Source organism: Suncus etruscus, chromosome 13 (assembly GCF_024139225.1).
Source record: "Suncus etruscus isolate mSunEtr1 chromosome 13, mSunEtr1.pri.cur, whole genome shotgun sequence".
NCBI lineage: Eukaryota > Metazoa > Chordata > Mammalia > Eulipotyphla > Soricidae > Suncus > Suncus etruscus.
This window is the reverse complement of record NC_064860.1, coordinates 50,980,986-51,007,341: the sequence shown is the minus strand read 5'-3', so window position 1 is coordinate 51,007,341 and position 26,356 is coordinate 50,980,986. Positions and strand designations below refer to the sequence as shown.

Genomic DNA, 26,356 nt, shown 5'->3' with positions numbered 1-26,356 from the left:
AAATTTCTAAATCCTTTTCAGGCTCCAAGAATTCATTTCTTCTTTGTTCCCTGGTTTCCTGAGGCATAACTAACAATTAAAAATTATGTATGTTTATGATGTACAACTTAATTTGATATACATATACACACCAAATGTATGTGTATGGCATAATAATTACTATAGTCAAGTGATATGTATGGTATAATAATCACCATAGTCATAGAATTAGACTATTCATTATAGCAAAGTTATTTTTCTTTTTCTTTTTGTCAGAAGCAATTCATTTTTCTATTTAAAGTTTTTATAGAACTTTTTTCTTTTGATTACAAATATACCTGTTGAAGTTTTATTTTATTTTATTTTTGGTTTTGGACCACACCTGGTGATGCTCTGGGGTTACTCCTGGCTATGAGCTCAGAAATCGCTCCAGGCTTGGGGGACTATATGGAATGCCAGGGGATCGAACCGTGGACCATCGTAGGCTAGCAAGGGCAAGGCAGACACCTTACCGCTTGCACCACTGCTCCGGCCCTGAAATTTTATTTTTTTAATAAATTTTAATTGACTACCATAAAATACAGTTACAAAGTTGTTCATGATTGAGTTTTAGTCATACAGTGTACCAACAATCATCCTTTCATAAGTGCCCTCTTCCATGCCCTCTTCCTTGTGAGCCTCGATGCAGACATTTTCCTCTCCCTCTGTGTGTGTGTGTTGTGTGTGTGTGTTTTCCTTTAGGTGTTGTAGTCTGCAATATTATTACTGAAGGGGTATCATATGTATAACTTTGTCCAGAGTGATCATTTCCAACTAACATTGTTATACTGATCTCTTCTCTGCCCTAATTGAACTCCCCTGGTCTTTGTAGCAAGTTTTCTAAGTGGACCAGTACTCTTGGTTCTCATTTCTATTGTCTTTGTATATTATTACTATAAAATCTATACACATATTGTATATATACATTGTGTATATATATATATCAAAATTAGTACTATCATTCTACATTATCCCCCTCCTCTGACTCATTTCACTCAACCTAATACTGCCCACATCCAACCATATACAATTAAATTTCATGACTTCATTTTTCCTAACAGCTACATAGTATTCCATTGTGTAGATGTACCATGGTTCTTTATCATTCACCTGTTCTCAGACACTTGAGTTATTTACATATTCTGGCTATGAAAATAGAGCTTCAGTGAACATAGAAGTGCAGCTGTCTTTTATGTTCCTTTCTTTTCTTTATGCTGAGACGTTAAGTTTCACTTAGTAAATTCCCATTACACAACACAAGTACCTAACTATAGTCACTTTAACATTAGCATACTAATTTTCCATAATTGAAACTAGGTATCTCTTCATAAATATAGTTCCCTATTTTTATCTCCCTGACATATTTTAGCATACCTATATGATTGGATAAGTACTATAATATTACTTACTTTCTGGCTTTGCTCTTCTCATTTTTAGTGGATAATCTTAGAACTACTAACTACAAACTTTATTCTATTAAAGAATTATTAGTAATAATTATAATATATATTGTTATATATTATAACATATAATCATTAATAATTATTATGTAATTACTTTTATATCACTTTGTTTGAAAAATAGATCTTTACTATAGAATCTTATTAATTTAAACTATATATTCACTACTATTCAGTGAAAACTATATTGTACAATGTTACAAATGTACATGTCTATGTATAATGTATTTTAAAGAAGTCAAAAGGAGGATTAGTCCCAATATATTTTCAGGAATACCTTGGCAATTGCACCCTCAACCACAATTGCAGCCAAGTCAATGCCCAACTTTCATGCTTTACCACTGATCTCTGCAGAGTTGCCTAACCAACCAAAATTCCAGGTATGCATGCATTTGGGCTGAGATCTCCAGGACTTTGTTGGAGTGGATGTGATCATTACAGTATGAAATAACTTTTACACATTTTCTTTTGCTGTGGCTTTTTTTTTTAATTGCATTATCCCTTGTTGTAAACAAGCAATATAAAGCACATTATTATGTGCCTTCCAAGGGAGTAAGCTTAAGGGTGGGTGAGAATCCTGGAAAAATGATGTAGAAAATTTTACACTGTTGCTGGGATCGTGTTGGAGCATGAAATGGCAGAAACAAGTGTATTATCACAACTATGTAAACCATGGTATTTAAAGAAAGTAATAAAATTAAATAGATAAATAAATGTTGGAAAAATAATATGACTATTCAGAAACATGTCAATTTTTAGCGTTCTTTTTGTCTGATATTCCAAGCTTAATTCCAGTATCATTTGCATCTTACTAATGAAATTCTTTCAGTAACCTTTTTGATCAGTCTCATTACTAATATTTTTCACATATTTCTAACCCAAGAATATTTTTATCATTATTCCTGGGGATATTTTTTATTGGCTAAAGAACTAAAAGTATTGGCTAAAGTATTGACAATACTTTTATTTAAAAAATATACTAATTCTCTGGCTTCCATGGTTTGATGAGAAATATGGAACCATATATTATATGTAGGGAATTTCTTGCTTATTTTCTAGATGCTTTTATGATACTTTTTATAATACATTTATTTAAGCACCAGGATTACAAACATGTTTGTAGTTGGGTTTCAGTCATAAGAAATACACCTCCTTTACCAGTGCAACCTTCCCGCTACCAATGCCATCCATCTCCCTTCATCCCCCACCCCCTGCCTGTCTTCGAGACATACATTCTATTTCTCTTATTCACTACCATTGTCATTATAGTTGTTGGTATAGTTATTTTTCTAAATGCACTCACCAATCTTTGTGGTATGCTTTATATCATGGGCTGTCATTCTAGTCCTCATCTCTACTGTCTCTGGGTATTATTATGCTGTCTTTTATTTTTCCTAATTCTCACAGATGAGTGAGACTATACTGTGTCTATCTCTCTCCCTATATCTTATTTCCCTCAGCATAATAGTTTCCATGTCTATCCATTTATAGGAAAATTTTCTATAAATTTTTTTCCTGATGGCTGCATAGTATTCCATTGTGTATATGTACCACTGTTGTGTATGTAAACATTTCCATGGGATTATTATGTTACTGATCATACCCTGATCGGTGATTGTGCCCTACCCTAGGGTGTGACCTGGCATTCTGCTCCCACCCAAGGGTGGTACCTGATTCTGAGAGATAAAAGCAAGGGTCTACGGAGGCGGGGGGAGGGGGCTTTTTGGCTGGAACTGATGCTGAGGCCTTGGGGCTTCAGTCTTGTCCATCGAATAAAGCTAATATTTCCATAAGCCTGACTGTCTGCTAGCTGTTTACCCGCCACTTCACCTCAGAACTGCCGGCTGAACAGGGTGGCAGACACGTGCTCCGAGCTGGAGGGGAAAGACCTCATCCTCCATTTCTCCATCAGTCATCCCCATCAAGGGCTGATTTGCAACATACCACAGTTTCTTTAGCCATTCATCTGTTGTCAGGTATCTGGGTTGTTTCCAGATTCTGGCTATTGTAAATAGAGCTGCAATGAATATTGGTGTGCGGAGGCATTTTTGTATTGTGTTTTTGTGCTCCTAAGGTATATCCCTAGATGTAATACAGCTTGAATGTATGATGGCTGAATTTCCAGTTTTGAGGAACCTCCTTATTGTTTTCATAAAGGCTGGACTAGATAGCATTCACTTCAGCAGTGAAAGGGATTTCCGTTCTCCCCACATCCCCACCAGCACTGTTTGTTCTTGTTCTTTGTGATGTGTGCCAGTCTCTGTGGAGTGAAATAGTACTTCATTGTTGTTTTGATTTGCATCTCTCTGATGATTACTGATGTGGAAAATTTTTTCATGTGCCTTTGGTCAGTTGTATTTCTTCACTGATCAATTGTCTGTTCATTTCTTCTCCTATTTTTTGATGAGATTACATGTATTTTTCTTATTAAGTTCTGTCAATACCTTGCATATCTTAGATATTAGCTTCTTATCTTATGAGTATTGGGTGAATAGTTTCTTCCACTATTACAAAGTAATAGTCATTAAAACATATTGATACTGGAATAAAGAAAGACTCTCAGATCAATTAAATTAACTTGAGTATTCAGAGAATGTTTCCCAGACATACAATCAATTAATCTTTGATAAAAGGGGCAAGAAATGTAAATGGAGCAAGGAAAGCCTCTTCTACAAGTGGTGTTGGAACAACAACAACAAAAAAAACACATGCAAAAAGGCAAACTCAGACCTCCATCTAACACCATGCACAATGGTCAAATTCAAATGTATTAAAGACCTTGATATCAGACCTGGAACCATAATGTATATAGAACATGTAGGTAAAAACACTCCATGAGATTGAGACTAAAGGCATCTTCAAGGAGGAAACACCACTGTCCAATCAAATGGAAACAGAGATTAAAAAAAAAATGATGAGACTACATTAATCTGAGAAGCTTCTGCACCTCAAAAGAAACAATGACAAGAATATGAAAGTCTAGATGCTTTTTTTAGACGCTTTTAGTATTTTTTAATTTTCAGTAAATATACTAGAAGTGGATTCCTTTCATCCACATAATTTAGAGTTTTCTGATTTTACTGAGTCTGTAGTCTTTATTTTATTATACATGAAAAGACAACAGAGAGGTCATTCCTGTCCATTAGACAAGAAGACTATTGTCTTTAACAGCTATTGTTATTAATAACAATAATAATAATAGTTATTATTAAGTATTATTATACAGAACCCACAGAAACTTTAATAATATCTTTCTCTACTTTCCAGATAATATTGGTTCTAGTAATTGTCACTCTATTTTCTTTTTTCTTTCCTTTTCTTTTCTTTTTTGAGCTACACCCAGTGGCACTCAGGGGTTACTCCTGACTCTGTGCTCAGAAATCACTCCTGGCAGGCTCAGGAGACCATATGGGATGCCTTGGATTGAATCAGGGTCTGTCCCAGGTCAGCAGTGTGCAAGGCAAATGCCTTATCACTCTAGCCAATGGTCTCTATTTCATGTATTCTTTAATCTGCTACTGACTGCTATTTACAAAATTGGTTGCAATATTTTTTATTGTAATCTCTGTAATTTGTTTTTTCATATTACTATTTATTTTCTACTTCATTTTCCACTTTAGACTTTTTTTTTTATTAATTTCAGGTTTTTTTTTCCTTAATTCTTAAATTCTTTCACAGAGTCCTAGAATCTCTAGAACTTGAGATAATTGTGATTACCCATGTCAACTGAGATTTAAAAACAAACAAACTTATTTTATTATTTTTATGAGGTCATAGTCAGGGGTGCCTAAAATTAAAATTGAAATAAATAAACAAAAAAAAAAACCCACAAAGAAAGGGTCCTCTTTTCCTCAGAATTTTAGATTCTTGTTGGGACTATAATTATAACTATTTCTGCTAGAGCAACCAGCTTTATAGCAGAAAATAAAAAAAACAACAAAGAAAAGAAAACAGAGACATTAGGGTTTTTCCCTCACTATAAGCATGAAGAAACATCTTTTATTTAAGAGAAAACTAAAGAATTGTTCCTACAGTGATCTATGTGTTAAAATCTTGTGTTATCTTGAACTATCTTTCGTAAAAAAAAGGAAGGGGAATAAAAAAAGCCCCTTTTTATTCATTAGTTAATTTTATTAACTAATTTTATTCATTAGTTAGTTTTATTCATTAGTTAATTTTTATCTTCTTGCTCCCTTTTGCTTTCTCTACACCTTAAATAACTGTCCCATCATTTCTTTTAAAATCAGTAGGGCCATTCCATGGGAGACAGACACAGGAGTATGCTTTCTCTAATTTCTTCAAAACTGAAAGCCCATTCTTCCAACTAGAAATGAAACCCAGATCACTTCATCACATATTCACAGTAAAATGTATAGCATATCCATTAAGCTGGCAGCTTAAAGTCAACAAGCTGAATACAAAGAAGCTCACTTTGTAGTTTCCAGACCTCTGCTGCTCCTTGCTATGATCAATGACTATTCATTAAACTGTTGTGTTAAATAATTAACAATGTGGCTGGATGGCGGTGGATGGAGGCCTTTGTGCTTAGGCCCCAGCCACGTGGCTTCATCCCCCATCCAGCTGGCAAGTTCCAGGCCAGGTGAAATCACTCACTCACACGCAGCCATCAGGCCCAGGTAATCCGCGTAATCAAGACTCACTCACACGCAGGCTTCAGGAAGAATCATCTTTATTTATGCCCTTGCCACCACAAGTGTGTGGCCTATGTCAACCTTTTAAGCATTCAGCTATATTTTGCTAGCCCTGCATCTTATCTCCTGTTAGCCATCTTCCCTTTGGGCTCCATGCGGCCCAAAGATCCAAAAGCCAGGAAGCCAAGCCGGGCCAAAAGAGAAACGGCAAAAGGGCACCAGCCCGAATCCCCTGGCTCAGAGGTTTATCTATCCTTTTCCAGACCCCTCCCAGAAATGGGAGGTTTTGCAGGTAGTTACACCTATTATCCGGTTCCCAAAACTCCTCCCAGATATGGGTGGGTCTTGGGGTACACCACATTTCCCCCCTTTTTAAATATTTTCATGCGCCAACGTAATAAAGTGAAAATTAATATACCAGCCCTTTTCAAAAACATATCATTTGCAAAATATACTTTACACCTGTAACCTAAAATTCTATTAATGCTTTTTTACCAAGCACTATTTCGGAACTTTCATGTTCCTATATTTTTAAACTATATTGGGGGAACTTCACTGTTCCTATATTTTTCCTATACACAAGTACTTCAGCATACATGCATAACATACATTTTAAAAACAGGCTAAGTACATTAAAATACACAGTAAAACATTTTGCAATTGAAAATATTAACTCTGAAAGACAACAAAACACATTTAAATCATAAAGAAAACGACTAAGACAAAGATGCAGGTGGTTAGAAATTAGATGTTAAAATGGGCTAATCTGTATTACCTGCCTTATATTTTTATTTTTTAACCACTAACTAATTAAAACTTATTCCATTACCAACTATGAGTAAAATATTACTACCCACTAATTTTCTACACCTAAAACCATAGTTCAGATGATTAATTTGTCCCACGTTGATCTCACCACGTGGCTTCTTTAAACTTTTAAAGTTCAGATGTTGTTTTGTCCCACGCTGACACGTGGCTTTCTTCCGTAGTTTCAAGCTCCGCTGCCGGTTTGTGATTTGGAGCGATTCCAGGTTTTTCGCTTTTCCGGGCAAAGCTGAGCCCAGCCAAGCCGATCCCAGCCGAGATCCCAGCCGAGCCGAGCTGCTTGGAGCTTGCCGCTTGGAGCTTTTTGCCGCAGGGGCTTCACCGCTGCCTTTTTTCCCCTCTGGGAGCACTTTGGATGTTCAGAGTTCCAAGTGATTTAAACTAAAAGTTCAGTTAGAAATTTCCAAAGTCGAAATCCAAATTCAAGCCAAAGGTCATTTTCAGAAAATCAGTCCACTTTAAATACAGTTTTTTTTCTCCTTCGTTTCCAATTTAGACTTTTAATAAGTTTTCGTACAGGCCGAGGTTTTTGTTTTTTGTAACAAAGTGTCAGTTCTGGGCCTGGGCTTGGGCTGGAGGTGATGCAAGCTTCCACCTCTTTAGTTTTAACTGCCCTTCTTTCCCTAGAAGGGGTTACGGCCATGTTTGAACATGGCTCCACGTGGCCCAGTGTTTTGGGCTCAGTGCACCCGAAAAGAGCCAAAATGAAACAGAAGAGCAGAAATATTACCATTTTTGCTGTTTTGTTGGGTCCAGGATTCAGGTCAAAGTTCGGAGCGCCAGATGTTGTGTTAAATAATTAACAATGTGGCTGGATGGCGGTGGATGGAGGCCTTTGTGCTTAGGCCCCAGCCACGTGGCTTCATCCCCCATCCAGCTGGCAAGTTCCAGGCCAGGTGAAATCACTCACTCACACGCAGCCATCAGGCCCAGGTAATCCGCGTAATCAAGACTCACTCACACGCAGGCTTCAGGAAGAATCATCTTTATTTATGCCCTTGCCACCACAGGTGTGTGGCCTATGTCAACCTTTTAAGCATTCAGCTATATTTTGCTAGCCCTGCATCTTATCTCCTGTTAGCCATCTTCCCTTTGGGCTCCATGCGGCCCAAAGATCCAAAAGCCAGGAAGCCAAGCCGGGCCAAAAGAGAAACGGCAAAAGGGCACCAGCCCGAATCCCCTGGCTCAGAGGTTTATCTATCCTTTTCCAGACCCCTCCCAGAAATGGGAGGTTTTGCAGGTAGTTACACCTATTATCCGGTTCCCAAAACTCCTCCCAGATATGGGTACACACACATTAATGTGGTGTACCCCAAGACCCACCCATATCTGGGAGGAGTTTTGGGAACCGGATAATAGGTGTAACTACCTGCAAAACCTCCCATTTCTGGGAGGGGTCTGGAAAAGGATAGATAAACCTCTGAGCCAGGGGATTCGGGCTGGTGCCCTTTTGCCGTTTCTCTTTTGGCCCGGCTTGGCTTCCTGGCTTTTGGATCTTTGGGCCGCATGGAGCCCAAAGGGAAGATGGCTAACAGGAGATAAGATGCAGGGCTAGCAAAATATAGCTGAATGCTTAAAAGGTTGACATAGGCCACACACCTGTGGTGGCAAGGGCATAAATAAAGATGATTCTTCCTGAAGCCTGCGTGTGAGTGAGTCTTGATTACGCGGATTACCTGGGCCTGATGGCTGCGTGTGAGTGAGTGATTTCACCTGGCCTGGAACTTGCCAGCTGGATGGGGGATGAAGCCACGTGGCTGGGGCCTAAGCACAAAGGCCTCCATCCACCGCCATCCAGCCACATTGTTAATTAATTAATTCTACAAATGGCGCCCAAGAAAGGGTCCTCTTTTCCTCAGAATTTTAGATTCTTGTTGGGACTATAATTATAACTATTTCTGCTAGAGCAACCAGCTTTATAGCAGAAAATAAAAAAAACAACAAAGAAAAGAAAACAGAGACATTAGGGTTTTTCCCTCACTATAAGCATGAAGAAACATCTTTTATTTAAGAGAAAACTAAAGAATTGTTCCTACAGTGATCTATGTGTTAAAATCTTGTGTTATCTTGAACTATCTTTCGTAAAAAAAAGGAAGGGGAATAAAAAAAGCCCCTTTTTATTCATTAGTTAATTTTATTAACTAATTTTATTCATTAGTTAGTTTTATTCATTAGTTAATTTTTATCTTCTTGCTCCCTTTTGCTTTCTCTACACCTTAAATAACTGTCCCATCATTTCTTTTAAAATCAGTAGGGCCATTCCATGGGAGACAGACACAGGAGTATGCTTTCTCTAATTTCTTCAAAACTGAAAGCCCATTCTTCCAACTAGAAATGAAACCCAGATCACTTCATCACATATTCACAGTAAAATGTATAGCATATCCATTAAGCTGGCAGCTTAAAGTCAACAAGCTGAATACAAAGAAGCTCACTTTGTAGTTTCCAGACCTCTGCTGCTCCTTGCTATGATCAATGACTATTCATTAAACCACCTGATATTTATTCAGTACCACTAAAAATACTTTGAATGTGAAGATCGTTGCAAATGCAGGTTATATACAATATCATCAGAGGCAAGTTGTTGGTCTTTTCCTTCTTGTAAGACTTATAAGTGCCTGCGTTTTGAGAGAATTGCTGATTAATGCATTTTTTAAAGCCTCATCAAAGCAATTCTAAACTTTTACATGCATAAAAGTGCACTGATATCTAGAGTACCATGCTTCCTGTGCTGAAAAAAAAACTTGCAGTCAGAAACTATTTTATGCATTCTTTATTGACATTATCAGCAGATGAACAATCATAAGCACATTTCCATGTCTATATTATGTCTGAAGAGTTATGAATAGATAAAATTTAAAAGGGGATGAACTTCAATTCTGAAACATCATTTTATAAAGTGTACCAATATCCCCAATTTTTGGTATTACATAATGTTTTTCATAACTCGTGTTTATAGATTTTAAGTTAGACTTGTCTATCTTGATATGGATCCACTCTCTCTAACTCATAGATCAACCTAGGGCAACATGGTAGGCTTTTCTCTTAAATGCACATTATTTGGGAGAGGCTGTTTATGCTTTTAGCAAGTGCTGGGCAACAGGAAACAGAATTTAATTAGCTGCCTTTGCAGTTATCAGACTGTGTTCACATTTGATTAGGAAGGCCATTTATTTCATTCAAAGTTGAAAGAGTGCTTCTGAAAAGAGTAGACCCAGGAGGTCCACTGTGGCCCAGGCACTAGATTTCCAAATACCTGGAAGTCCCTTTGCTGCTCTGTCCACTAACCACTAACTCCAGGTGTTTTCCAAGCCCACTGTTTCATTAGATTAGAAAAATTTTCAAACATTGTTCAGTTGGCTAACTGGAATCTTAGGTAGCACTTGAAATTTTAGTAAAACGCAGAAGGCTGTGTATCTTACATTGTGAATTACAGTGCAAATTTGTTTAGCATATTTTTAAAGTAATTTGTCTTTATTTTTTACTGTAATTACATAAGATTTGTACAAAGGCATACAAAAGCATTCTTCTTACCACTTACAAGATTTTTCTTTTTTCTTCATTCCCTAAGAAAGAAAATGAAGGGGCTAAGATCTTACTTTTTTCTTCATTCTCTAAGAAAGAAAATGAAGGGGTTAAGATCTTTCTTTTTTCTTCATTCTCTAAGAAAGAAAATGAAGAGGCTAAAGGGCCAACCTTAAAAGCACAAGGCCACAAGATCAATTCCTAAGGAAATTACATTTGCTATGCAAGATGGTAGCAATTCCATTGTTTGTGTCTGACAGTTCTCCTGTCTTGGATCCCCAGTTGCTAATCAACTGGTTGCTACTCAACCAAATATGTATAAGTCCCACAACTGAAATATGATTCCAGGTAAGCACCCTAATGAAACAGACAATGTGAACTTGGTCGTCTGGAGGGGGTCCTTAGAAAGCATATTATAAAGCACAAAAACTGAAGTTGACTAATGTTGGTAAGTGCAACAGCCTATATATTAATGCATGCTTCAAAATTAAAGGGTTTGATCTCTGGTGAGTAATTGTGTTTAATTTATATTAAAATTGTGATAGTAGCAAGCACCATAACCAAACATGCAAACATCATAAGAAAATACTGTATACAATGTACATATTTACACACAAAACTCCTGGTCATCACATCAACAAAGAAAAGGGAAGGTGATGGAAAAGAAATAGTACAAAAAGATAAAGTGAAATATGTGGTACCCTTTCATTAACAATAGTGCAAATGACAGTGGAGAGAGGTAAGGGAGAGAGAGAGATGGAGAGAAGTAAAATGCTTGCCACAGAAGCAGGCAGGAGGAGCTGATGGGAGGGAAACTGGGAATTGGTTATGGAAAAGTGCAGTGGTGAAGTGTGGTGTACATGCTATCATAGAAATTAAATCAAGAACTATTTTGTAACTATGGTGCTTAATGACAGTAATAAAAATAAAATAAAATTTTTTAGTTTCCCTGGTGAGAAACAGAAAAAGAAAGAGTAAAATTGCATATTGCTCACCTCTCAGTGATTATCAGTTAATTCTCAAAGTTAATTTCTAGCCATAACCCTAGGCATAACTACTATCCATAACTCTTCCCAAGGTTATCTTCACCTTCTGAAATTATGATTTATTAGTGGCATATTTATCCTAACATTTGACTATTGAGACTGATGTAAAACACAGTGACTCTGGCCTGCAATCTCTCCCAGAATTCCTCTGATAGCATAGAGCAAAATTCATGGTGTGTGCATTTTACCAACAAAATTTTTATTATAAAAATGTATGCAAATGTGGGACCAGAATTATAGTACAGCTATTGGGGCATTTACCATGCACATGGCCAACCTGGGTTCTATCTTCAGCATTTGATATGGTCTTCCGAGCCAACCAGGAATAATTTCTGAGCCCAGAGCCAGGAATAACTTCTGAGCACCACCAGGTGTGGCCCCAAAACCAAATAAAAATTATGCTAATGAATAGAGTTTCATGGAACATCTTATATGTTACTCATCTGCTGGCAGATCAAATGGTTTCATGGATTAAGCACATTCACACTGGAAATAAGAGTTACATCATTAAAATCAAAGAGATATTTGAATTATAATCCTTATCAACTGATTATGACTAATCATAGACAGTATGAATTGAAATGATGTGTGATACTTGAGAAATTCCTCCTTTTTTTGTTTAAACAACTTTATTACATAAATGATTGTGTTTGGTTTTCAGTCATGTAAAGAACACCACCCATCACCAGTGCAACATTCCCATCACCAATGTCCCAAATCTCCCTCTTCCGCACCCAACCCCCGCCTGTACTCGAGACAGGCTTTCTATTTCCCTCCTACATTCTCATTATTAGGATAGTTCAAAACGTAGTTATTTCTCTAACTAAACTCATCCTTGTTTGTGGTGAGCTTCATGAGGTGAGCTGGAACTTCCAGCTCTTTTCTCTTTTGTGTCTGAAAGTTATTATTGCAAGAATGTCTTTCATTTTTCTTAAAACCCATAGATGAGTGAGACCATTCTGCATCTTTCTCTCTCTCTCTCTCTGACTTATTTCACTCAGCATAATAGATTCCATGTACATCCATGTATAGGAAAATTTCATGACTTCATCTCTCTTGACAGCTGCATAATATTCCATTGTGTATATGTACCACAGTTTCTTTAGCCATTCCTCTGTTGAAGGGCATCTTGGCTGTTTCCAGAGTCTTGCTATGGTAAATAGTGTTGCAATGAATATAGGTGTAAAGAAGGGATTTTTGTATTGTATTTTTGTTTTCCTAGGGTATATTCCTAGGAGTGGTATAGCTGGGTCGTATGGGAGCTCGATTTCCAGTTTTTGGAGGAATCTCCATATTGCTTTCCATACAGGTTGAACTAGACGGCATTCCACCAGTAGTGGATAAGAGTTCCTTTCTCTCCACATCCCCGCCAACACTGCTTGTTCTCATTCTTTGTGATGTGTGCCAATCTCTGGGGTGTGAGGTGGTACCTCATAGTTGTTTTGATTTGCATCTCCCTGATGATTAGTGATGTGGAGCATTTTTTCATGTGTCTTTTGGCCATTTGTATATCTTCTTTGTCAAAGTGTCTGTCCATTTCTTCTCCCCATTTTTTGATGGGATTAGATGTTTTTTTCTTGTAAAGTTCTGTCAGTGCCTTGTATATTTTGGAGATTAGCCCCTTATCTGATGGGTGAATAGTTTCTCCCACTCAGTGGGTGGCTCTTGTATCCTGGGTGCTATCCTTTTAGTATACAATGGTTTGCAGAAAAGGTATTCCAGGAAAAAAAGATTGTCTGAAATGAAGCATCTATTCAAATTAGGGTTTCATATTTCTAAAACATATTTATCTAGACTATCCATAAAATGTCTGTGGGATTTTTCCCAAAACACCGTCTTATTTTCAGAAAGAAGTTTGGCCTGAATTTAAATGTTCTCTTGTAGATCATTCAGCTGGCTACGACATACAAATTGGTAGATTGGCTTTTTGTGCTTTCATGGTGTAGATGCATAAAGGCAGATAAATAATACAATAAAGTGGCAAAAAGTAACTGAGTTGAGAAAATATAGTGCTATAGCAGCAGATAGGAAGAATCTGAATTCAAGTATTGAGAATAGGAAAAGTTTCCTTCTAAATAATGATGTTTAGGTCTCCAGAAGGTCTTATAGCAATGATTGGTTTGCTTCATCATCTTGAAATGCTTGGATTCTCAGGGAAAATGGAGAATACCAGAAAGAGGTCAAGTGCAGATTTCATTATACCCAATCTTTACGTTGCATTTGTGTGAAATTAGAAATTAGACTAATTACTTCATTCTGAGTTTAACTTCTCTATTTCTAGAAACAGGAAGAGTGTTCTGGCATAAGACATTTAGAACCCCAAGAATTTCTCAACAATAGAAGTGTTTTCTTTTCTCACAATAAAAGTGATTAAAGCTCCATCAAATACACCTGAGTTTAAGTTAATGAGATAAATTCTGAAAAGTACTGAGAATAGAAAGAAGATTGTTGCCAGGGAAACCAGCCAAGTGATTAGAGAATTGGGATTCTCATTCTTAACCTTGGACTTGAGGGAGGGGTGAGGCACTAGAGATCAAACTCAATTGTCAACAGTCATTGATGGAATAGTCTATATCATAAAACTTCTGTAAATACCCCAAAGATTGGGGACTGAAGAGAACTTCTGGGTTGGCAAACACTGGCTAAGTGGGGGAAATGAAACTCCTGTAAAAACAAGCAAAGCTCCAAATCTCTTCCAACACTTTACCTCTTTCCACCTGACTCTTTTGTGTTATATTGTGCTTAATCAGTGATATTTGTATAATGTTTCCCTTTGAACAACTACCAAATAAATAGATCCAGGGTTATTGGAAAATCCAGTGGACAGCAGGTCATTCAGAAACAAAGGTGGCAATTTCACTTGCTGATATCAATTTCACTGATAGCTGAAGTCAGAATAGGGGCATTTTTGTAGAACAAAGTAATCTTGATGCACTGACATTGTCTCAAAATGAATAGTCTTACAACTGTGCTTATGGCTCACTGGTATACACAACACAGAACTGGTCTCAGAATTATGCCTTTTTGGATTTCATTACAGCCACCATCAAATCCTCTTGTTGATATTTTTATTATTAAGAATTTGTAATATATGAGCAATTAAAATAATATAAACACTTATATAACTGTCACCTAGATTAACTAATTAGTATTTTTAAATATTATTCTCATGTATAAAATATTCACACTGAAATCTTTTTAAGGTGACGGATTTGTCCTAGTTTGGCATGATATCCTTATGTAGTAGTGGATTTCCTGCATGGCAGGCAACCCTTTAGTTAGTGGAGGCAATCATGAAATGCATGCGGCCCCTTCTTTCCCTCAGATATCTGTACAGTTAACACATGCGCATGTTCTCATAAGCAATTTGCATAATCATAGGTATTTAACTATTCACAAATATTATGTTTGTCATATTCTTTTACTGTTAGCATTTATTCCGTCAGCATTAACAATTTCAAGATGTACTGTAATGATACATTACCATGCAATGATTTAATTACAATTACTGTATTTTTCTGCATTCTATGAATATACTCTAATGAGCCTATTCTCTTCTAATAGAAGTATAGGTTGCTTCCCATGGTTATCTATTTCAAATAAAATACTGACCAACATTACAATTACCTCCTATATTTAGCAACTTTCTAGAGTTAAAGGTATTTTTTAGACCTGAAGCAGCATATCCATCTTCATCTTTAGTCATCTGGTCAAAATTGTTCTCCAAATGCTTAAAACGTTAGATGCGGTTGATACAGGAACAACGTGGCATTGAACTGCATAAATCCACTTATATATGAGCTCCCTTCCCCTTCATCAATTCAACTATATGTAGAAAATCAGTTTGTTGTAAAATATGAGACACTTAAAAATTCAAAGATTTTGATATTTGCAAAGGTCCTGAAACCAGTCCCCTCATTTTTGTATGAGAGAGGTAACATAAAACAGCCATAGCTAAGTATTTGGGAGAGTAGAAATTCTACACAATATTTTATTTTATTTTATTTTATTTTTTTATGATTGTGGGCTGCACCCGGTGATGCTCAGAGGTTTCTCCTGGCTATGCGCTCAGAAATCGCTCCTGGCTTGGGGTACCATACGGGATATGTGTGTGTGTGTGTGTGTGTGTGTGTGTGTGTGTGTGTGTGTGAGAATCAAAAGCGGTCTGTCCTGATAGGACATACAATGTGAATCAAGATAAGGGAGAAAATGCAGTTGACTCTTGAGCAATATGAAACCTTTGCAATTGAACTGGTTTATAAAGGCTAGAGTGATAGATAGGTACAGAAGCTAAGATGCTTAATATTCCCCAGACCATAACCAGAGTGATCACTGAACACAGAGCAAGTAGTCAGCCCTGAGCAGAGTATGTCCTATCAGATTTCCACCAGAGTACTGCTAGCCTGACACACAGCAGGCATGGTATTTGAGTGAGCTTTCCAAGAACATCTTCTAGGTTACCCTTCCATTTTTCTACGATCATGTTTTTTGTAGACATATTCGTTGCTAATTTCACTATTGAGGCATATAGTAATATTTGGGGCATCAGTTAAATTGTAGATATTCTGAAGTTGTATATTTGTCTTACATGATATGAATTGAATTTTCTTATAGGAAGTTTTTCTCTTATATAAAACTTTTTTTTTTTGAATTTTGGGCCACACCCGGTGATCTCAGAAATTGCTCCTGGTTTGGGGGACTATATAGGACACCAGGGATCGAACTGAGGTCTGTGCTGGATCAGCCACATGCAAGGCAAACACCCTACTGCTGCGCTAACATCCGGCCCCTATATAAAACTATTTTAAATTGAGATAAAATTCACTCTTGAAAGAATATAGTTAGTGTTTTTAGTGTAGCTCTTCTTTATACTGTTTCTGTGTTTTTAATCTTTTGTTGTAGAAATCTTTCCAATCCTTATGTAGTGTTCTCTAACTCTTTAAATAATAATAAATGTTTGGGGCTGGAACGGTGGCACAGGCGGTAAGGTATCTGCCTTGCTGGTGCTAGCCTAGGATGGACCACGGTTTGACCCCCCTCCCCCCGCATCCCATATGATCCCCCAGGCTAAAAGCAATTTCTGAGCACATAGCCAGGAGCAACCCCTGAGCATCACCGAGTATGGCCCAAAAAACAAAACAAACAAACAAAAAAAACAAAACAAAAAGAAAAATCATGATCTACCATCAAAAAACATTTATTAGAGATAAATATGTGGGTGCATCTTGTGGAAAGATAAAAATATATGAAAATTTTGAGGGATAAAAGAATATTGATTTATGGATAGAAATATCATTCCAATATTTTGATATTGAAATTTGTTGATTTTTACAGAACCATTTTTATTGCTCTTTACATACATTTTTTATCCCTACATAAATGCCATCATATTACTTTTTTTTTTTTTTTTGGTTTTTGAGTTACTCCTAGCTATCTGCTCAGAAATAGCTCCTGGCAGGCATGGGGGACCATATGGGACACCGGGATTTGAACCAACCTACTTTTACTGATATCACTTTAATATTATAATCAAAACTATGTGAACACATACATGTTAAATTTTCTATGCATTGCTGAAAAAATAGAAACACATTTTGTGCTCATTTTTGCACACTGATATTATATCCTGAAGACACAATGAATCATCATTCATTTTTAGATTCTGAATATATAATTTGTAAAGAATAGTTCATTTTATTGTTTCTAATTTTCATTTTTTGGGAAGGTGGTTTAGGCCACATCCAGCATTACTCAGGTGGTACTCCTGGTTCTATATTCATAGCATTCCTTGTGGTGTTTGGAGGACCATAAGAGATTCTGGGGATCAAGCATGGGTTAATTGTATTTAAGACAAAACGTCCACTGTGCTGTCACTCCAGCCTCTCATTATCTTTTGTATTTGTCTCAATTTTTTTGCGTGTGTTTGTTTGGTTTTGGTCACATCTGCAGTGCTCAGGACTTAATCTTGATTTTGCTATCAGGGTTCACACTTGCCTGGCTCAGATAATCATGTAAGGTGCAGATTTCCCATACGGAAGCACTTTGCTGGGTATATTAACGCTGTGGTTCTTGTGTTCACACTAATCAGTGAAGAGAAATAGAAGGATAAGAAGCCTTTGAAAAAAGGTCAGTGGGTCGGAGAGATAACACAACAGTAGGGCATTTGCCTTGCACGTAGTCAATCCGGGAAGGACCATGGTTCGAATTCCAGCATGCCATATAGTCCCCAGTGCCTGCCAGGAGCTATTTCTGATCACAGAGCCAGGAGTAACCCTAATTGCTGATAAGTGTGACCAATAAGTAAATAAATAAATAAATGAATGAATGAATATTAAAGGCAGAACATCAGACAATTTAGAATAGAGCTTAAGATGGGGAGTTACCGTATTTTTTGTACCATAAGACGCACATTCTCTTTCTTCTTCCCCCAAAGTGCGTCTTTCTGTGCACCTTATGTTCATGTGCATATTAAAGAGCTAAGAATATGATATTTGAGGTAATAGGTCAATAAATTTTCTTCAGCTTGCTAGGTGTTTCTTTTAACTACAAGTGGCTAATAAATGTTATGAATAGTTTTCCCTTTTGATATTGCCTTCTCTCTATCAAGAAGTCTTTCAACTATAGTTGAAGTACAAGTATTTATAACTTCTGATGAATTTAAGTTTTCCTCTTTTACGACTTTTTTTCATAAATCATGCAAAACTACTGTGGATTTTTATATATTACACTATCAATTAAAGAACATTAAAAATCTCTGTATGTAGTTATAGAATAACTTGTTGGTAACATGTTATAGAAACTTCATCCATTTCTTCTTAAAAACAATGTTTTAAACTAGCTTAATTTATAAATATAACTTTGAATATAGGTTTGACTGAGAAAAAATTTAGGTTTCTACACCTTTATGGTGACACTGAATAAAATAATCCACAGATGCCTTCTGAGAACTATCTTCTTAACTCAAGTATGACTTGTTACACCTAAAATCTAATTCATATATATTCTGATAAAGTATATACTTTATATGTGTGTGGATAAAAATTAAATTATCTCAACTTTGACTTTTTCAATGTATACACACTGTTGAGAGGTGACTTTTTTAGTGACATTTTCATTTACAAATACTATTTCAATTAAATTCATTTAAATGATGTTTTTACAAATGCCAACGGCCTTTTAAAAATGTTTCTGTCAGGATTTGAATAGGTTCTTGCATTTTATTCACAACACTTAGCTACTTAATGAGCGTAAGACCGCAAATGCCAGTTGAAAAACATGAAACCTTTATCTTTTAACTTAGTTAAGCTTTCATGCATGACATGTCTCTAAAATCACAGTTGTGATACATATTAGCTGTCTTTGCAAAACTATGTGCAATACTTCTTTTTCATTTCACTGAAAAGACAAGAAACTTAATCCCACCAGGATTTCCATTATTAGCTCTTCCTCTCAATTATTCCCTATGGGGAATTTGTGTTGTCCAGATGGCACTCTGAGGAATTCTTCGACAGATCCGCATTGGACAAAGACGTACTGAAAAAGGAAAAAAAAAAAAAGAAAGAAAGAAAGAAAGAAAGAAAGAAAGAAAGAAAGAAAGAAAGAAAGAAAGAAAGAAAGAAAGAAAGAAAGAAAGAAAGAAAGAAAGAAAGAAAGAAAGAAACAAAAAGAAAGAAAAGGAAAAGAAAAGAACAAAATCTATTTCTGACTAAGTGGATTAAATCTTATACCTTGTCACCTGGCTCTATGACCAAATTAGTCTATTTAGTTCATATTCAATACTGGTAAATGTTTTCTTCTTATACCTGTTTACTTTTATCTTCATTTTATCTTCTTTCCCACAAAATATTTTGGTTTTAATTTGTTTCACTGGATCACAGTAATGGTCCACTCAATGATATTCTCAAATTTCTTGAAGTCTATCATATTCCAAAGTGTACCGTACAAACCACTTCATACACTGGATCTTTCTTTGAAGAATACTGATTAAATTTCAACAGCAGCAAAAAGTGAATATCTCTTCCATATTTATCACAGATGTTGATCTTCCAAGAAGAAAAATTGCTAATTTCTAAAGGAAGAATTTGACTTTATTTTGTGATTTATTGAAATCAGCCTAATTCTGATTATGAAACCTAGTCAAAAAATTTCAAGGCCATATATTCTGTCACAAATTTTTCTAACTACCGTATTGCTCCAAAGTACTCCTGAACTTTCCTCTTTTTATGTGATAAATACAAAAACAATCTTCATTGCCATTTGGTAGTTACTCGTCTTGTCCCTTACTTTAGTGTTACTTAAAAAATCATTCTGTGTAGAACTAAGTATTTTCTTTTCAGACAACAAAACAAAATAAAATACTAAATTATTCAGGTTTCAGCAGGCATCACCAGTGCAAATATGTAATCCACCATTAAAATATGTAAAAGTACATGTATTAGTCATATATCATATAACTGGTGCTTACTTATATATGATTTTCAGTTTTACCTTCCTCTCAAGCATAGCTGAACAGGGATTTTCTTAAAAAGATCATTTCCTTTCTTTTATCTTTGAATTTGTAAAAGAGCGTCTCTCTGTCTGGAATGTACTTCCCTCTTTTCACTGTCATGCGTATAAATATCTACTTTTCCTTCGACACTGTTCATATTTCATGTTTAGAATACTTTCTTGAAACATCTCTCTTACACATTCACACACAGCTCTTTTCTTCCTTCCTAACTCCCCTCCTCCAAAATAACATTCACATATCAGTTCTGTGAATTAAAATTACTTATTTATAAACTTTCTTTTGTTATTGTGAGACTTTAGAAGTAAAGACATATCACTTCTTCATTTTTAGGTGCTAGGACATAGCTTGAACTACCAAATGCCAACATTGGTCTATTTGTAAATAAATTATTATATACATAGAATATGAGACTTTGTAAAATTTCTTCTTAAACTCAACAAATTTCTTTTAAATTGTTAATTAAAAGTTTATTTTAAAAATTAAAGACATTATTGTGACAATAAGCACAAGTTGAAGTACTAATTTTAAGTCTTTTTAACCTTTTTTTGAGGGGCATACTTGGATATATTCAGGACTAATTCTTGGCATTGTGCTCAGAGATCATTTCTTTTTTTTTATATGTTATTTATTTTGATGGTAGTGGTTTACATATTATTGACAATATTACAGGTTCACATTACATAAAATCAGGGGGGTTCCCATCACCGATTTGTCCTCCCTACACCTCCGTGTTCGTCCTACCTCCCATATCCTCCTACCTCACACCCGGGGCTTCGAGAAATTGCGGTCCCCTCTGTACCTAGCTTAATACTTAGTAGTCTTGGTCTTGGTGCCTCCCTTATTTCCCCCTCTAACTGGGAGGAAGGACTACATAGTTCAAGTTATGTGGTTTTATTTGAAGAAGAAAAAAGTAATAAAGTGGGGTAAAAGTCTAATATGCCGAAAATGGGGGGGGGGGATTCTTCTAGAGGCTCTCATCATTGGTTTAAGAGATGAAGGAGAAAAAGAAGGTGAAACGCCCCAACAGTACAAAAAGAAGAGTCAAATATCCAGTGAGCACTCCAGTGATAACGATAGGCACCACAAAAAAAAAAAAAAAAAAAACATGGTCTTGAGTTAAAAAACATGGCAGAGGGGGCCGGGAAGGTGGCGCTAGAGTTAAGGTGTCTGCCTTGCAAGCACTAGCGTAGGATGGACCGTGGTTCGATCCCCCGGCGTCCCATATGGTCCCCCCAAGCCAGGGGCGATTTCTGAGTGCATAGCCAGGAGCAACCCCTGAGCGTCAAACGGGTGTGGCCCAAAAACAAAAACAAAACAAAAAACAAACAAACAAACAAAAAAAAACCATGGCAGAGCACCTAAAGAAAGAAAAGAAAAGAAGAAAAAAAACAATATAAATATAAATGGGGACAACAACTTCACTAACCACACCAAAACAAAGAAATCGACAAAAAGTAAATAGGTAAATAAAGTAGGTAGGTAAATAAAAATAAAAAAATAATAATAAATGAAGAAAAAATAATATACAAAAGATAAAAATGTTTTGTGCTTTTTGCCCTTTTTTTCCCTCCTGCACTGGCACAGTAAATATTGGGGTCATTCGAAAAGGAATTCACTTGGCCTTAGCGCTATGGGTTTTCTCCACCTTGGGGTATATTGTCACGGGATTAACTATAAGCTCCGTTCAGGTTCATTTACTCTACGGGTGATGCTTTCGTGTTTGGAAAACTTCTGCTCCATCCTGGGTGATGAGATAAGACCTCTGTATCTATAGATCTCAGTATCTGCATAGGTCCAGGAGTGGGACTTATGATGAAGTCTTTCTTTGTGGTTCTAGAAGATCTGTTCCCTCAGTGTCATTTTAATCCATCTTCTGTGGTTGGTGGTCTTGGTCTTTGCACTGATCCTAGGATGGAACCTAGGATAGCGTCTTTCATTGTGTTTCCAGAAGCCCCATTTCGTTGCGATTGTCTCTGCTGGACCTTTGGAAATGGGGATCATGGTTATTGTGCGGGTCATAGTTCAAACCCTAGACTATGGCTTTTTTATTGGTCTCAAGATATATTCAGTCCAGTCATGGTTCTAGCAGCCAGTCATCTGTAAATCGCGATCTTGGCTTTTGAGCCGACCAAAGGGTGACAAGTCTTCTGATTTTGTCTTTTCGTTAGCTGGTGAGATAGGATAACCTGTTCTTAGGTCAAGTTGTTCCCATTTTCTTTGTTGTCAGGATATCATATTAGAGCTGGCACTTGTTGGTGGCCCAGTGGTATTAAGGATGTCCCAGATGGGATTTGTTTCCTGCAGTTGTTGTGAAGAACTGTGTGGATTCTATGTCTGGGATCCAGGGTTCAAGGCTGGACAGATGGTGTCTAATCACCTGAGGTCTAAGTTGGGTCTGCGTGACATATTTTCAAGGTAGGAGATATCCCCGTATTGTAAACAAGTATGAGTTCTTCTCTCTAGTAGATAAGAGCTCAGAGATCATTTCTATGGGTGAAGGTCGGGGATTCTGTGACCAAACTAAGTTCACTCATAGGCAAAGCAAGTTATCTTACCAGCTACACTAACTCTATGGCCACTTTTTTGAAAATTTTATATAATACACAATACACTATAAAATTCTTAATGAAAATATAAGAAGGAAATGAGAAAAACATGAAGTTATTTTTAATTTTGATCATAAAATACCGTATTTTCTGGCGTATAAGACGACTTTTGAAACAAAAAAAAAGTCAACCGAAAATCTGGAGTCGTCTTATGCCGAGTATATCCTGAAAAATGTTTCAATATGCCACTAAACGAAAATTGTATGAATATTGCCACAAAACGAATTTTCCAACTTGCTGCTCGGGCCGCCTCTCTAACTCAGCCAATCCAAGCAAGCTTTTTATGCATGCAAATTATACAGTGTTCTGTACCCGATTCTATACTGTAAAAAGCCTGCTCAGATTGGCCAGAGTCAGAGAGGACGTCTATTACAGTATAACCTTTGGACCTTTGCTTATTGTGATTGGCTCACTGTGGAAGATACAGTTGCAGCACTGGAACATTCTGTCTTATACAGCAAATATAGGCCCAAAACTATGTTTTAACTGTAAAATTAGGGGTTGTCTTATATGCCCGGTCGTCTTATACGCCAGAAAATATGGTATCTTAAAAAGATTATCCTGAGTAAAACAAAAAATATTTTGACTAAAAAATAAATTAGAATTAGAATTTTGAAGTCTCTTTCAGACACACACACACACACACACACACACACACACACACACACACACACACGTCTCAAAGAATGATTTTTAAAGCAGAAAGAACATTTGAAGTAAACAGAATTAAGTGTTATGATTACTTTGGAAGATGACTTGAGAATTTTTGCAGGAAAGATGGAGTGTACCTCCTCACCTTACCAGTTTATAAAGAACTGGAAAGAGGAATTGCTTTTAGTAATATTTCTTCTCATTATTTTAAACAGGGAAAATATATTTTTCATTTGAAAAATAAATAAAATTGAATCAAAATTAGAATCAATTTATAAAATAATTCATTTAGCATTCAGCATATGTAGCATTTCTTTGCAATTATTGTTTTTCTTCTTATTTTTTCATAACTACAAATATTTAATTTTCTGTTAAGATGATTAAAATGGTTTCACCCAGAATGTACCTGAATGCTTGGAAGAGAGGAAACTTAGTTTATGAGTTCTAAAATAGCAACTTTTGAAAACATGTGCATGAAAGAACTTTTGTAAGCATTCTTGGAATGACTATTTCCTCTCTACCCCTCCTACCAACACAGGCACACACACACACACACACACACACACACACACACACACACACACACACCAACTTAAAAAAATCCACTTTGGGTGGAGTTAAGAACTCTTTTCAAATCTTAAACAATAACTGGAAATCCTGAAAATGTACTTTACCCAAATGGGGAAAAACACATTAAAGCCTCCTTTTCCCCTAAGAATTTTTTAACAAGAAATTTATTGAGTGGTTTCTATTTTGAACAAAAACTAGTTATAAATGCTGAAAAAATAATGGTGTCTGCTGTGTTTATCCCAACCCCCTCCCATAAACTTTTTTTTCAAACATAAGGAGCACAGATCCTAATAAACTAGATAAATATCAAACCGATTAATTATTTACTATCACCAGAGTAGAAATTATTTATCATCAAAGTCTTAGAAAATGTATAATAAAATGTGAATATGGTTTCAAATATAAAGCATATCTATGTATCTAAAATACTTAAGTATTTCAATTAATGGTTAATAACATGTTATGTAAATTTACCATCATGAAATAAAACTGGTTTTAGAAATAAAGGCACAAACATACCATTCAGTAATGAGTGGAAATATAAATAGGTTGGAATCAGATGACAAATTCATGCCAATTCTATGTTTATAAAAATCTATACTACCATCTGGGCCCATTTGTACATTGACCTGGAATTGCAGTCATGGATATATAGATAGATAAATAGATAATTCATAAAAATTTTTGATTTGCAAACAATAACATATTAAAAGTATGGTATAAGACACAAACATGAATCATCATCACCTTTATATTTAAGGTGCTCTGAGATGATAAATTCCAGTAAATGTAAGTCTAACCACTCTTCAGTGCTAAAAGGGGACTTCTATTCCATTTGTCTTAAGAAAAAAAAAACCCAAACATTGTATTTTGAGTATATTTGCCTTTCAAAGTGTGCAGAGATTACACTCACCAGACATATTTAATGCTGGACTTTATTACAGAAACACATTATCTTAAACAGTATCATCAAAGGCGATTCTTACTCAGAGAGACATGATCTCTAATATCAGCCCCATGCTAAGCTTTCTAGTCTCAGGAAACTGACAATGAGTTATGAGCCAGTTCAATGGAGATATTAAAATAACAGGTACTATCACTTTTTAATCTATTTTCTTCTGGTTGCACTTAAGCATTCAAAGGAAATTAGCTGAAATACAACAGAGAAACTTTCAAATCATCTAAACTAAGGAGAATGGCAGCAAAACTTCAGCTACTTTCAGAAAGTCATGGGTGATTCAGGAAATTCTCCTATATTTTACTTCTCAATGTAGAGAGTTGTGTAGAGATTTTCACTGTAAGAATAGTTCCTGCTTCTCCATTTCCCTTTTCCCAGAAACAATTCTAGGACAAACTCTTAATGTAGTATGTAGAAAAGTTTAACTCATTCTATATGACTAATTTCATTAACTTTTGTAGCTGGTTATCATTTTACATAATGCTACGACTTAGGTACTATGTATAAAGAAACTATATGATGTATTATGTATAAAAACACCTTTATTTATTCCCAATTCTCTTATCCTTATTATTTCCTGGGTGAAATAGACAAATACAGGCATACAGAAATAAACTGGCACAAGTAGATGATCAATTCTTTCCTACAAAGCCATCGACAAAACAGACAGAAACAACATTTGGACCATTAAAAATGATCAATATGTGAACATAGTTTGAAAAAAGCAATTAAATCCCTTATTCTATAAAATTAAGTCACAAAATAACACTTAACTCTCTTCTACTCGAGGCAATTGATGATGATTTTGTAATGGTCAAGCAATGGAACAAATTAAGTCATTTAGAGTGCTTAGTTTCTCCATGACCCATCTCCAAATTTCTTGCCATATTCTTAAAATTTCATACTTTTCTATACTCTCATCAGACATGCAAAAGAGCATCAATATTGACAAAGTTACCCACTACTCACGAGAGGATATTTCCAATGTAGGCATAGTAGGAGCAGCAGTAGGGAGTGGTGCCATCACAGCAGTAGGACCTACAGTCTTTGCCACACTGAGCAACACAATTATCTACAAAATAAAAACCACATTCATGCATTTACAACTCTGGGGTTACAATAGCAGAAAATAAAGAACTGTATTCCGTACCTTAGTAGGCTAGTGGCCATTCTTGAATGCATTCTTTTTTACGTATTCAGCATTCTACAATGTTTTAAGCACCTTGTGCTTCCTTCTCCAGATGATATAAAGGAAGAAAAGGCAGAGAAAGACCATTGCTTGAATCGCTTACATAAATGGTAAAGTTCCTTGAAAGCGGGAAAAAAATGATGGAAGATGTGAAAGAGAATGGAAGGAAAGAAAGAAGTAAGGAAGGAAGGAAGGAAAGAAAGAAGGAAGGAAGAAGGAAGGAAGGAAGAAGAAAGGAAGGAAGGAATGAAGGAAGGGAGGGAGGGAGGGAGGGAGGGAGGGAGGGAGGGAGGAGGGAGGAAGAAGGGAGGGGGAGAGGAGGAGGGAGAGGGAGAAAGGATACAACT

At 36.0% G+C, this 26,356-nt stretch overlaps 1 protein-coding gene across 1 annotated transcript in view; it reads right to left on the bottom strand.

Annotated features, from left to right (window-relative positions):
- CYYR1 (cysteine and tyrosine rich 1) overlaps window positions 1-26,356 on the bottom strand; it is a 152,951-nt gene that overhangs the window by 117,354 nt on the left and 9,241 nt on the right. The window contains exon 2 of the mRNA XM_049785828.1: window positions 25,790-25,892. Coding sequence (XP_049641785.1) covers window positions 25,790-25,892 — 103 coding nt within the window. The remainder of the gene's footprint in view (window positions 1-25,789; window positions 25,893-26,356) is intronic.